At 43.8% G+C, this 14370-nt stretch overlaps 1 protein-coding gene across 4 annotated transcripts in view; it reads left to right on the plus strand.

The window, feature by feature from the left end:
* The window catches only part of slc26a11 (solute carrier family 26 member 11), a 63542-nt gene that overhangs the window by 9618 nt on the left and 39554 nt on the right, over positions 1-14370 (plus strand). For all 4 annotated transcript variants that reach the window (XM_061988071.2, XM_061988075.2, XM_072916432.1 and 1 more), the window contains exons 3-7: positions 70-307; positions 8983-9175; positions 9318-9403; positions 11947-12166; positions 12259-12437. In XM_061988071.2, the coding sequence (XP_061844055.2) occupies positions 101-307; positions 8983-9175; positions 9318-9403; positions 11947-12166; positions 12259-12437 (885 nt within the window). In that variant the 5' untranslated portion in view covers positions 70-100. The remainder of the gene's footprint in view (positions 1-69; positions 308-8982; positions 9176-9317; positions 9404-11946; positions 12167-12258; positions 12438-14370) is intronic.

Consider the following 14370-nt stretch of genomic DNA (forward strand, 5'->3'; position numbering starts at 1 on the left):
ACAGCCCGGCTGTAAATATATGCTTATTGAATTTATTTGCATAACTTCTGCCAACATCCACCTGTGCAGGTGCTCCTCACACACTCACCTTTTCCGCACGATGGACCAACCTCTGCTGCAAGGAGATTCAAACCAGCGCTCAGTTGTTTTTTTCCGATTGCTCAAGAGATGTCTGCCCATACTGACCTGGTTACCTAAATACAACATCAAGTGTCTTCAGATGGATTTGCTTGCGGGCTTCACTGTTGGCCTGACAACTGTGCCACAAGTGCTGGCCTATGCAGAAGTAGCAGGACTTCCTGTGCAGGTTAGTCTGTAAGAACCTCCTCACACCACCAACATTTATGAACAGTCTGAGGCCATGTCTACACTAAGCCGGATAACCCCTCAAATGAATAATTATTTAGCCTAAGCATCGTTTCAGCCACACTAAACCATCGTTTAAGGTTCCCGTCCTCTGATAATGTTTTACACGGGTAAGTGTGCCGTGTATTTCTTGAATCTCCGGCTCTGTGCTGTAAAGTTCACATTTGAATGACAATAAAAAGGAAGTCTAAGTCTAGTCTAAGTCTTAACTTTGTATGTACTCATTGATCGTTTACAAACTGAGTTCTGAGAGGAAGCGACGCCAGAAAGACAGCAGCCCACACCGGAAGTGACGTCAGAAAGAACGCGCCACACCCAGCATCGTAGCATCCGTAGCTAACCACTGGAGAGATGGAAGTGAGTCATCCAGACATGTCCGTGTTTCTCATTCTTCTTAATGTGCAGACGCTTGTGGAAATCACACATGAATACCTTAAGAGAAGAAAACGCGCGATTGCAGCTATTTTGTATACCACACATCTCAGACGGCAAGATAACTTTCGAATGTCCAGGTCAGCTGTGATTCTACTTACCGAAAAACTTTGTCCATTTGTCGAAGGAGAGACAACGAGAATGCGGGCTCCCGTGGATGTGATAAAAAAAAAAGGTAGCGTGTGCTTTGTATTACCTGGCCGTCAAGGGAAGACTACGGAAAACATTGAATACCTTTGGACTGGCAAAGCAGACTGTATCAGTTATTGTCCGCCATATATGTCGCGGACTCAACGTCTAGGTCCAGAGTATATAAAGTCACCAAAAACGAATGGACAGTGAAGGTGAAGGCAAGAGTGAGAGTGTCCTGACCAGATATCTAGATCCCTGGTTCTTAACCTTGTTGGAGGTACCGAACCCCACCAGTTTCATATGCGCATTCACAGAACCCTTCTTTAGTGAAAAATAAAAAAAATGTTTTTTCAAATTCAAGACAAAGTTATATGTTTTTTTTACTGGTGCACAAAATGAACCGTGCATGAACATCACCTTGTTCAAAGAACAAAACCAACACAGTGTCATGTCTGGATCATGTTTTGTTTAAGTTATGTTCTGTTTGGGTTTTGGACTCTTTTTAGTTCCTGCCTTTTCACTTCCTTGTCTTGTTTCCATGGTTACCCATTAGTTTCACCTGTTCCACGTTTGGACTCACACACCTGTCACCAATCATGTCACTGTTATTTAAAGCCTGTCTTTTTTTGTTGGTCGAGTTGGCGACATCTGTCAGGACGTGGACTATGGTGTGTTTGTTTTCCCGAGATGCAAGTAAAGCTGGATGTGGCATGGCGTGAAGGTAAAGACATTATTTATTTTACACTAACAACGGAACAAAAAGCGCGCTCAAGGCGGAAGTACAAACTTGACTAATGAAACAAAAAACTTGCACGTGGGCAAAAAACTATGGACATGAACAAAAGTCGCTAACTGTGGCATGAATAGAAAAAACTTACTTGACATGACATGAAGCATCAACTGTGATAGCATGGGTAACAGGAGTAATCATGGCATGAAGTGCGCAGAGGTAAACAGAGTGAATGTCACCAGCCCGACCAACAGAAAAACACAGGCTTTAAATAACAGTGACATGATTGGTGACAGGTTTGTGAGTCCAAACGTGCAACAGGTGAAACTAATGGAAACAAGACAAGGAAGTGAAAAGGCAGGAACTAAAAAGAGTCCAAAACTCAAACAGAACATAACTTAAACAAAACATGATCCAGACATGTCACACAGTGCATGAACTCACAACAAATTACACACATGCAAATCAGATGGAAAATTAGAGTGAACATCGTTTGGGGGGTATTCATAATATGCCGATAGGGAGAAGTTTTTATTTACACGATGAGTCGGGTGTGTCTTGACCTCCGCGGCGGAGGCTTCGCCGAACCCCTGAGGCCAACTCACCGAACCCAGGTTAATAACCACTGCCCTAGATTGATTGTTGTAAAATGTTCTTTATCACATTGTTTACGTGTATATTACACATTTGATTAATTTATGATGTCTCAGGTGTGATTCACTAAAATAGGGCCCCACAGCACACTGGATTCCATCCATCCATCCATCCATTTTCTACCGCTTGTCCCTTTTGGGGTCGCGGGGGGGAGCTGGAGCCTATCTCAGCTACATTCAGGCGGAAGACGGGGTACACCCTGGACAAGTCGCAGTTATTAGAAATACCACAACACTGGATATTGTTCAGATAAGTTAAATTTAAGAACTTGCACACAAAGCAACACTGAAGGTGACTATGACGTGCGCATTTTCCGCGCATGCGTATTAGGTCGCGTTGCGCTGGCTGACGGAGGGGGGGTCTTAAACGACCATTGTGTGTGTGTGTGGACAAGGATAAGGTTAGGTAGGATTTAGTTAGTGTAAACGGGGCTTGAGTTGTTGGAAGGATAGATGGATTGCGTTCATCATGTAAAAGCTTTGCCCCCAAGGTTTGAGTACTGTACCTCACTAAACAATCCAATCTCTACCGTGTTTTTTGCTTAACAGAGTGGTTTGGCATTTTTTAGGTAGAAAAAGTCAAGAGTGAGATCTTTTTGTTCACTTGAATGTAAGACTGTATTTCTTTCATAAGAATCACCCTACGTCCAAACTGTTTCCACCGAAGGCCGCATACTCATAAGTCAAAGTATGCATTTTGATATTTTTTTATTTTGTAAAAAGAATGCTAAAAACAGATATTATATAAATGTAAAGACCAAACTGTTTGTCAGGTGACGAATACAAATAAAGGACCCAGATTCCCCTCGCCCGGACGCGGGTCACCGGGGCCCCCCTCTGGAGCCAGGCCCGGAGGCGGGGCACGATGGCGAGCGCCTGGTGGCCGGGCCTGTCCCCATGGGGCCCGGCCGGGCACAGCCCGAAGAGGCAACGTGGGTCCCCCCTCCAATGGGCTCACCACCCATAGTAGGGGCCATAGAGGTCGGGTGCAGTGTGAGCTGAGCGGAAGCCGAGGGCAGGGCACTTGGTGGTGCGATCCTCGGCTACAGAAGCTAGCTCTTGGGACGTGGAACGTCACCTCGCTGGGGGGGAAGGAGCCTGAGCTAGTGCGCGAGGTGGAGAAGTTCCGGCTAGATATAGTCGGACTCACTTCGACGCACAGCAAGGGCTCCGGAACCAGTTCTCTCGAGAGGGGCTGGACTCTCTTCCACTCTGGCGTTGCCGGCAATGAGAAGCGACGGGCTGGGGTGGCAATTCTTGTTGCCCCCCGGCTCAGAGCCTGCACGTTGGAGTTCAACCCAGTGGACGAGAGGGTAGCTTCCCTCCGCCTTCGGGTGGGGGGACGGGTCCTGACTGTGGTTTGCGCTTACGCGCCAAACGGCAGCTCAGAGTACCCACCCTTTTTGGATTCCCTCGAGGGAGTACTTGAGAGTGCTCCCCCGGGTGATTCCCTCGTTCTACTGGGGGACTTCAATGCTCATGTTGGCAGCGACAGTGAAACCTGGAGAGGCGTGATTGGGAAGAATGGCCGCCCGGATTTGAACCCGAGTGGTGTTTTGTTATTGGACTTTTGTGCCCGTCACAGATTGTCCATAATGAACACCATGTTCAAACATAAGGGTGTCCATATGTGCACTTGGCACCAGGACACCCTAGGCCGCAGTTCCATGATCGACTTTGTAGTTGTGTCATCGGATTTGCGGCCTCATGTTTTGGACACTCGGGTGAAGAGAGGGGCGGAGCTTTCAACCGATCACCACCTGGTGGTGAGTTGGCTGCGATGGTGGGGGAGGATGCCGGACAGACCTGGCAGGCCCAAACGCATTGTGAGGGTTTGCTGGGAACGTCTGGCAGAGTCTCCTGTCAGAGAGAGTTTCAATTCCCACCTCCGGAAGAACTTTGAACATGTCACGAGGGAGGTGCTGGACATTGAGTCCGAGTGGACCATGTTCCGCGCCTCTATTGTCGAGGCAGCTGATTGGAGCTGTGGCCGCAAGGTAGTTGGTGCCTGTCGCGGTATTCCTAGAACCCGTTGGTGGACACCGGCGGTGAGGGATGCCGTCAACCTGAAGAAGGAGTCCTATCGGGTTCTTTTGGCTCATAGGACTCCTGAGGCAGCGGACAGGTACCGACAGGCCAAGCGGTGTGCGGCTTCAGCGGTTGCGGAGGCAAAAACTCGGACATGGGAGGAGTTCGGGGAAGCCATGGAAAACGACTTCCGGACGGCTTCGAAGCGATTCTCGACCACCAGCCGCCGCCTCAGGAAGGGGAAGCAGTGCACTATCAACACCGTGTATGGTGAGGATGGTGTTCTGCTGACCTCGACTGCAGATGTTGTGGATCGGTGGAGAGAATACTTCGAAGACCTCCTCAATCCCACCAACACGTCTTCCTATGAGGAAGCAGTGCCTGGGGAATCTGTGGTGGACTCTTCTATTTCTGGGGCTGAGGTTGCTGAGGTAGTTAAAAAGCTCCTCGGTGGCAGGGCCCCGGGGGTGGATGAGATCCGCCCCGAGTTCCTTAAGGCTCTGGATGCTGTGGGGCTGTCTTGGTTGACAAGACTCTGCAGCATCGCGTGGACATCGGGGGCGGTACCTCTGGATTGGCAGACCGGGGTGGTGGTTCCTCTCTTTAAGAGGGAGAACCGGAGGGTGTGCTCTAACTATCGTGGGATCACACTCCTCAGCCTTCCCGGTAAGGTCTATTCAGGTGTACTGGAGAGGAGGCTACGCCGGATAGTCGAACCTCGGATTCAGGAGGAACAGTGTGGTTTTCGTCCTGGTCGTGGAACTGTGGACCAGCTCTATACTCTCGGCAGGGTCCTTGAGGGTGCATGGGAGTTTGCCCAACCAGTCTACATGTGCTTTGTGGACTTGGAGAAGGCATTCGACCGTGTCCCTCGGGAAGTCCTGTGGGGAGTGCTCAGAGAGTATGGGGTATCGGACTGTCTGATTTTGGCGGTCCGCTCCCTGTATGATCAGTGTCAGAGCTTGGTCCGCATTGCCGGCAGTAAGTCGGACACATTTCCAGTGAGGGTTGAACTCCGCCAAGGCTGCCCTTTGTCACCGATTCTGTTCATAACTTTTATGGACAGAATTTCTAGGCTCAGTCAAGGTGTTGAGGGGATCCTCATCATGATCATGATTGATTGATTGATTGATTGATTGATTGATTGATCCGGTTTGGTGGCTGCAGGATTAGGTCTCTGCTTTTTGCAGATGATGTGGTCCTGATGGCTTCATCTGGCCAGGATCTTCAGCTCTCGCTGGATCGGTTCGCAGCCGAGTGTGAAGCGACTGGGATGAGAATCAACACCTCCAAGTCCGAGTCCATGGTTCTCGCCCGGAAAAGGGTGGAGTGCCATCTCCGGGTTGGGGAGGAGACCCTGCCCTAAGTGGAGGAGTTCAAGTACCTCGGAGTCTTGTTCACGAGTGAGGGAAGAGTGGATCGTGAGATCGACAGACGGATCGGTGCGGCGTCTTCAGTAATGCGGACGCTGTATCGATCCGTTGTGGTGAAGAAGGAGCTGAGCCGGAAGGCAAAGCTCTCAATTTACCGGTCGATCTACGTTCCCATCCTCACCTATGGTCATGAGCTTTGGGTTATGACCGAAAGGACAAGATCGAGGGTACAAGCGGCCGAAATGAGTTTCCTCCGCCGGGTGGCGGGGCTCTCCCTTAGAGATAGGGTGAGAAGCTCTGTCATCCGGGGGGAGCTTAAAGTAAAGCCGCTGCTCCTCCACATCGAGAGGAGCCAGATGAGGTGGTTCGGGCATCTGGTCAGGATGCCACCCGATCGCCTCCCTCGGGAGGTGTTTAGGGCACGTCCGACCGGTAGGAGGCCGCGGGGAAGACCCAGGACACGTTGGGAAGACTATGTCTCCCGGCTGGCCTGGGAACGCCTCGGGATCCCCCGGGAAGAGCTGGGCGAAGTGGCTGGGGAGAGGGAAGTCTGGGCTTCCCTGCTTAGGCTGCTTCCCCCGCGACCCGACCTCGGATAAGCGGAAGAAGATGGATGAATGGATGTTTGTCAGGTCTGTGTTATAGGTGATTAAGTGTATTATTAGTAATTATTAGTTAGAAGATTTCAGCTTTTTCTCATTACATTCAGATTTTTTGCTCTTTTTTCTTAAACTGTTGTTTTTTCCCCTCTAAGAATAGAATACTAATAATGTTCGGATTGTGTAACTGCATGACCTAGTGTGTCAAACATTCTGTCTGTACGAATATATTAATGTTCAGTTATGCATTTAACAGGGTTTATTGTTGTAATATTCAAGATCAAGTTAGTGTTATTTTATTTTTTTAAATTACCTAACCAAGTAACTAACTAAACGTTGTTTATGTTTTTGTTTTAATTCATTTTATTTTGAAAGCTTTCAATATTTTAGATAAGGTGTCTAAACCTTTTCCACCAAGGACCGCATACGAAAAAGTATGCAGGGGCCATTTTGATATTTTTTAATGTAAAAAAAAGAAGAAGCTAAAAACAGATTTTATACATGTATTTGAAAAAAAATGTTGTGTCAGCTTTTTTTTATTATAGCTATCCATCCATCCATCCATTTTCTACCGCTTGTCCTTTTCGGGGTTGCGGGGGGTTGCTGTAGCCTATTAGTGTGAAAATATTCGCTTTTTCTCATTACATTTTGATGTTTTGCTGTTTTTTTCTTACATTTTCACTTTTAGAGTTGTTTTTGCGACAATATGCGGGCCAAAAAAATCATGGTCTGCGGGTCGTATTTTGGACACCCCTGATCTTTAGTGACTCGATTTACATCATGTGGCATTACTGACACCTAGTGACCAGTCAGTATACGCTACTATCATCACAATCTGTTTATTTCTGTTAAAAAAAACAGAAACAAAAAATGGACCGATCAACTATGTGCAAAATCTAACGAATCAGATTTGACTAAGAAACTCCTTAGTCCAACTAAACCCATCCATTTTCTACCGCTTTGTCCAGGCCTGAGCAATTATTTTGCCTCAGGGGTCCAAATTTAGAGAAAAAAAATGTGTCTGGGAGCCGGTATATCTATTTTTAGGAACACTAATACAAAACCTCCCAATAATGTCTGAATGCTGAAAACCTTATGACAGACCGCCCTAAAAAACGGAATGCAATTCACATTTTTTTTACTGAATGAGACACCCAGAATGTACATGAAAATAAAGAATGTGGGATTTACTATATTAACTATGAACGATACAACACAAAATATTGACAACATATGAACGTCACAACCCCTCTCCATCGACATATTTTACAATCAAGCGAAACGCAACAAAAATGCAACAAACACAGTGAAATATGAACGTGATCTGATACATCTGATATATCACTAAGCTTTAGACCTTTGTTGTACAAATCTACTTCTACGTCTGTCCCTGAATTTCAGGCTGACACTGTGGAAACGCTCCCCACCTACACTGCATGGTGCCTCGCTTGAGCTGCTGTGACATAGATGACCACAGTAACTAATTAGATTACCATAGTAACTAGTATATCATGCAAAAGCGCAGATTCCAACCATTGAAATACTTTGTATAGTTCAAGACTTACAGTAATTTGAAAAAATCACTGCGCATCATAATGGCAGCTACAGTTTCCATCTTAAAGATCTAAACAAAAATATTTGGGAATGTTCGGCGGGCCAGTTTGAAAAGCTAAACAGGGCGCATGCGGCCTCCGGGCCTTAATTTGCCCAGGTCTGACTTAGTTCCTCTCGGGGTCGGGGGGCTGGGGGGGTGTTGGAGCCTATCCCAGCTGCACTCGGGCGTAAGGCGGGGTACACCCTGAACAAGTTGCCAGCTCATCACAGGGCCAACACAGATAGACAACATTCATGCTCACATTTACACACTGGGGCCAATTGAATTTGTTTAATTTTGCATTGTTGTTGTTATCAATGTCACCCTTCTATTTTTGTGTAAATTCACACTTACAGTAAAAAAGTACATTGAGCTGAGTAGACAGCTCTACTCACAAGACTGTAATCTGTCTGTGGCACTGGTTTGCAGGGCGGAGATTTGCGGGTGTCATCGTCTAATTTGCAAAATTGGTAATGGACTCATAAAGGACATTCCTTTTTCCCCTTCCCTTGGACAGTCCTATTTATTGTAAAGTGTTTATTATGAGGGTGAACAGGAGGTGTTGAGTATCAAAGTTTGAAACTGCTCTTTGGAATTCTTTGCATATAATAAGTGTTAATTAAAGTGTAGTTTATATGTCAGCATTAGCCAAAATAGCTAATTGCTTTGGTAATCCGATGCTATTTAGTAAATAAACACAGCAATAAAACACACACACACACACACACACACACACACACACACACACACACACACACACACACACACACACACACACACACACTAACTTTGGTGTCTCAAATATATCTCTTAATCTCTTAAAGAACAGTTCCGTCAGCAAGAACTTCTGCTCAAACAGAAATCTGACATCAGCATAACTACAAGCGGAAGGGACACTTTCAAAGTAAAATATACAATATTTATCAAAAAGCCTGCTGAAAGTATTAATATATTTGTGTTGTAAAAATAAAAGTATTTGAATGATTTGTAAAGTTGTGTTTTATTTGACAAACTGTTTATGTGTAATTATTTATGTAAAATACATCAAAAACATAATCAATACTTTTGCACACAGTATGGACTCTATTCTGCCTTCATGGGTGGCTTTATCTACGCACTTCTGGGGACATCCAAAGACGTGACGCTTGGTCCCACAGCTATCATGTCACTCCTGTGTTTCTCGGTGGTGGGAGGTGAGCCACAGCGAGCGGTGCTGCTCAGCCTCCTGTGTGGAGTCATTCAGGCTGGAACAGCTTTACTCAGATTAGGTAAAAAGACCATGCAAGTCATGTGACCTCACGAAAACAGACATTGTGTTGTTATGCAAAAAAATAAATACATGACTGCTTTCATTCTTCTATGAACATGACAATATTGTTTCTAATAATTTACAAAATGACATATTTGCAGGATTCCTCTTGGACTTTGTCTCCTTTCCTGTTATTAAAGGCTTCACTTGTGCTGCAGCAATAACTATTGGCTTTGGCCAGGTGCAGGTGAGCTCATCTCATGTGACATTACATTACTGTACATACCGTACATCATCATATGTGACATTTACATTACGTATTGTGCATAATCAAATTACATTACATTAAATACTGTACACAATTATATAACATTTACTGCCAACTGTCAAATTTTTTGTCAGTTCTTCACATGTACAAAACCCAAAGCCAGTGAAGTTGGCACATTGTGTAAAGATATTTAATGTGACAAGATATTTAGTGTTCGAACTGAGATACTTGTTTTGTTTTTGCAAATAATCATTAACTTAGATTTTAATGGCAGCAACACATTGCAAAAAAGTTGGCACAGGGGCATTTTTACCACTGTGTTACATGGCCTTTCCTTTTAACAACACTCAGTTAATGTTTGGGAACTGAGGAGACCAATTTTTGAAGGTTTTCAGGTGGAATTCCTCCCCATTCTTGCTTGATGTACAGCTTAAGTTGTTCAATAGTCTGGGGTCTCTGTTGTGTTATTTTAGGCTTCATAATGCGCCACACATTTTCAATGGGAGACAGGTCTGCACTACAGGCAGCTCAGTCTAGTACCCGCACTCTTTTACTATGAAGCCACGCTGTTGTAACACGTGCAGAATGTGGCTTGGCATTGTCTTGCTGAAATAAGCAGGGGCATCCATGATAACGTAGCTGGGATGGCAACATAAGTTGCTCCAAAACCTGTATGTACCTTTCAGCATTAATGGCGCCTTCACAGATGTGTAAGTTACCCATGACTTGGGCACTAATACACCCCCATACCATCACAGATGCTGTTTTTTGAACTTTGCGCCTATAACAGTCCGGATGGTTCGTTTCCTCTTTGGTCCGGAGGACACGAAGTCCACAATTTCCAAAAACAATTGTAAATGTAAACTCGTCAGACTACAGAACACTTTTCCACTTTGCATCAGTCCATCTTAGATGAGCTCAGGCCCAGCGAAGCCGGCGGCATTTTTCGGTGTTGTTGATAAATGACTTTTGCTTTGCATAGTAGAGTTTTAACTTGCGCTTACAGATGTAGTGACAAATTGTAGTTACTGACAGTGGTTTTCTGAAGTGTTCCTGAGCCCATCTGGTAATATCCTTTACACTCTGATGTCGCTTTTTGATGCAGTACCGCCTGAGGGATCGAAGGTCACAGGCATTGTCGTTTACGTGCTGTGATTTCTCCAGATTCTCTGAACCTTTTGATGATATTACGGACCGTAAATGGTGAAATCCCTAAATTCCTTGAAATAGCTTGTTGAGAAATGTTGTTCTTAAACTGTTGGACAATTTGCTCACGCATTTGTTGACAAAGTGGTGACCCTCGCCCCATCCTTGTTTGTGAATGACTGAGCATTTCATGGAAGCTGCTTTTATACCCAATACCTGTTCCCAATGAGCTGTTCATCTGTGGGATGTTCCAAATAAGTGTTGGATGAGCATTCCTCAACTTTGTTAGTCTTTTTTGCCACTTGTGCCAGCTTTTGTGAAACATGTCGCAGGCATCAAATTCCAAATGAGCTAATATTTGCAAAAAAATAACCAAGTTTACAAATTTGAACATCTTGTCTTTGCAGTCTATTCAATTGAATATAAGTTGAAAAGGATTTGCAAATCATTGTATTCTGTTTTTATTTACCATTTACACAATGTGCCAACTTCACTGGTTTTGGGTATTTAAAGGAATTTAAATTAGGTTTTCAGCACAGTCCCACTCAAGAGCAGACAAACATGACAGGGAGACAGAAGAGTACAGTACATTACTTACTGTACGTAATCATATATACTATACAAACTGTAGCTATATTATATTTGAATTATATACTGCACAATCATGTCACATTTACATATTATATTGTACATATTCATATTACATTACATACTGTACACATTCATGTTACATTTACATTACATATTGCACATAACCACCATTTTACGTAACATACAGTACACCATCATGTTACATTGACATTACATAATCACACTGTTGTAATGAAGGTGATATGTCGCCCATAAAAAAAATTGCTGCTGTAATAATTTGCTTCTACGTTTTGGTTACAATGTCAATAACGTTTATTTTGTTTGTTTCTTTGAAAAATGCATGCTTTTATTTTGAAGCTTGCATTGCACTAAACCAGGGGTGTCAAACTCATTTTAGCTCAGGTGCCGCATGGAGGAAAATCTGCACACGCGGGCCGGACTATTAAAATCTTGGCATTAAAACTAAAAAAATAAAGACAACTTCAGATTGATTTCTTTGTCTTACTTTGGCCAAAAATAGAACAAATACATTCTGAAAATATTACAATAAAAACTATAGAAAAATATATCAATATCAGCCAATATGCAACATGTAGACATAAGTGTTCAAATATTTCAAAGAAACGTCTCGTACTTTGTATGTCGACAAGAGCGGTCTACTTTGTATGTCGATGTCAACTAAGTGGGTGTATTTTAGTAGTGAGAAGAGAAGGGTGGAGCAGGACTTGCTGACTTCAGCATTTTTCAGCAACAATTATATACTACTTCTTCTTTGCTACTTGTAGAATCTGTTGGGACTCAAGGATGTTCCACACGAGTTCTTCCCACAGGTGTACTGCACCTTGTCCAGGATCCCAGAGGCCCGCATAGGTGATGTAGTGCTCGGTGTGCTGTGTGTTGCTGTGCTGATGATGTTGATGATGATGATGAAGACAAGTGTGGGCAGTGAAGATGCTCCCAGGTACTCTAGGATCGCACAAACCTTTGTGTGGACTGTTGCCACAAGTCAGTACTACCTGCTCCTTTTTGTACTCTACTCTACGATACTCTAATGTACACAATACTATAATACTCTGTTTTTTCTAATTTTGGATCAGTGCGTAATGCCCTGGTGGTTGTGGCTGCATCTCTCTGTGCATTTTCATGGGAAGCTTACGGTCACCACGTCTTCACCATCACTGGTAAAACAGCACAGGGCCTACCAGCTTTCAAGCCGCCTCCCACTTCCGACACCTCAGCCAATGGCACGGTGGTACCCTTTAAACAGCTTGTACAGGTAAGGAGTTCAGGGGCCTCATGTACCGGTATTAAGAGTTGCATGGATTTGCTACTAAAAATATGTGTAAGTCCAAATCAAAAAACATCACAGATAAGAAAAGATTTCGATGTATTAATGCACGCACAAATCCAAGCACTTTTCTTTGTTTCATTGCAATCAACTTTGAATTGATCCCAGAAGTCTGTATGGCTGGGCACCCCCAATTCACGGCCAGGCCACACCCCCTTATAAATACGCAAATCATATTCAAATTAGCCAAGCCCAATCAGGATTTAGTATGACTCAGGAGGCGGTGCTTCTCTCTCATGTTTTGAGCGAACAATATAAGGTTGAGATTGCTAGCCTGTCATTGCTGTGTGCTTTGGTTATAACTGCAAACAGGCTGAAATAAAAAATAAATGGTTGAACATCAGGAAGAAGGTGTAGAAGAATATGGATTTGCCTGGCCAAAACAGACGAGCAGACCGCAGATAAAGTAGGTCTGCACCCCGTTTGAAAAGATAGTCACTGCAATGATACGTAAAACTTTAGAAGTGTATGTGACTCTGATTACCCCCAATATAAATATCAATCAATCAATCATCAATCTAAGTGTATATATATATATATAGCCCTTAATAAAAAGTGTCTCAAAGGGCTGCACAAGCCACAACGACATCCTCGGCTCAGATCCCACATCAGGGCAAGAAAAAACTCAACCCAATGGGATACAATGAGGAACCTTGAAGGGGACCGCAGATGTGGGGAACAGATTTTGGAGCAACATGTGTTGCGATCCAAACAACGTTTCAGCAAGACAATGCCAAGCCATATTGCTACAACAGCGTGGCTTCATAGTAAAAGAGTGCGGGTACTAGACTGGCCTGCCTGTAGTCCAGACCTGTCTCCAATTGAAAATGTGTGGCGCATTATGAAGCCTAAATTGCCACAACAGAGACCCCGGACTGTTGAACAACTTAAGCTGTACATCAAGCAAGAATGGGAAAGAATTCCACCTGAAAAAAGTTTCAAAAATTGGTCTCCTCAGTTCCCAAGCATTTACTGAATGTTGTTAAAAGAAAAAGGCCATGTAACACAGTGGTAAAAATGCCCCTGTGCCAACGTTTTTGCAATGTGTTGCTGCCATTGAATTCCAAGTTAATGATTATTTGCAAAAAAAAATTAAGTTTCTCAGTTTGAACATTAAATATCTTGTCTTTGCAGTCTATTCAATTGAATATAAGTTGAAAAGGATTTGTAAATCATTGTATTCTGTTTTTATTTACGAATTACACTACGTGCCAACTTCACTGGTTTTGGGTTTTGTACATTGTTAAAATCAAATGTTGGCAAAGCCGCTACGATCACCTCTGTGTGTCGCCAAAGTATCCACAGCCTTTAGAAATGTGTGTACATGAAGCATGACATTGGCGTAGCTCGTGAGGCATCGCACATTTCCACATTCATTTCAATCTTGATGCATTTCATCTTTGCCGTGAAAAAGAGCGTACGCCAGGATTTTGTGCATGCACTCTTCATACATGAAGCCCCTGGTGATGCTTTTAGCTCTGTTGTGTCTGTGTTGCTATGATAACTGCTCTGTGAGGCCTGTGTTTGACAAACACATGGGATACATCAAGAAAATGAATAAAAGCTACAACAAAACAAAACAACTTAAACACTTCAATGAACAACACCAGCGTGAAAGATTTCATAATACCAAACACTTGACAAGTACAATCTAAACTAGCAATTTCATTTTCTCTTATTCACTAGTACATATGTGTACAATATGTACAGTATGTTCACATGTGTGCAGTATTTTCACACACAGTACAGTACAGGCCAAAAGTTTGGACACACCTTCTCATTCAATGGGTATTCTTTATTTTCATGACTATTTACATTGTAGATTGTCACTGAAGGCATCACAACTATGATTAAACACATG

The sequence above is a fragment of the Nerophis lumbriciformis genome, linkage group LG27 (assembly GCF_033978685.3).
Source record: "Nerophis lumbriciformis linkage group LG27, RoL_Nlum_v2.1, whole genome shotgun sequence".
Taxonomy (NCBI): Eukaryota; Metazoa; Chordata; class Actinopteri; order Syngnathiformes; family Syngnathidae; genus Nerophis; species Nerophis lumbriciformis.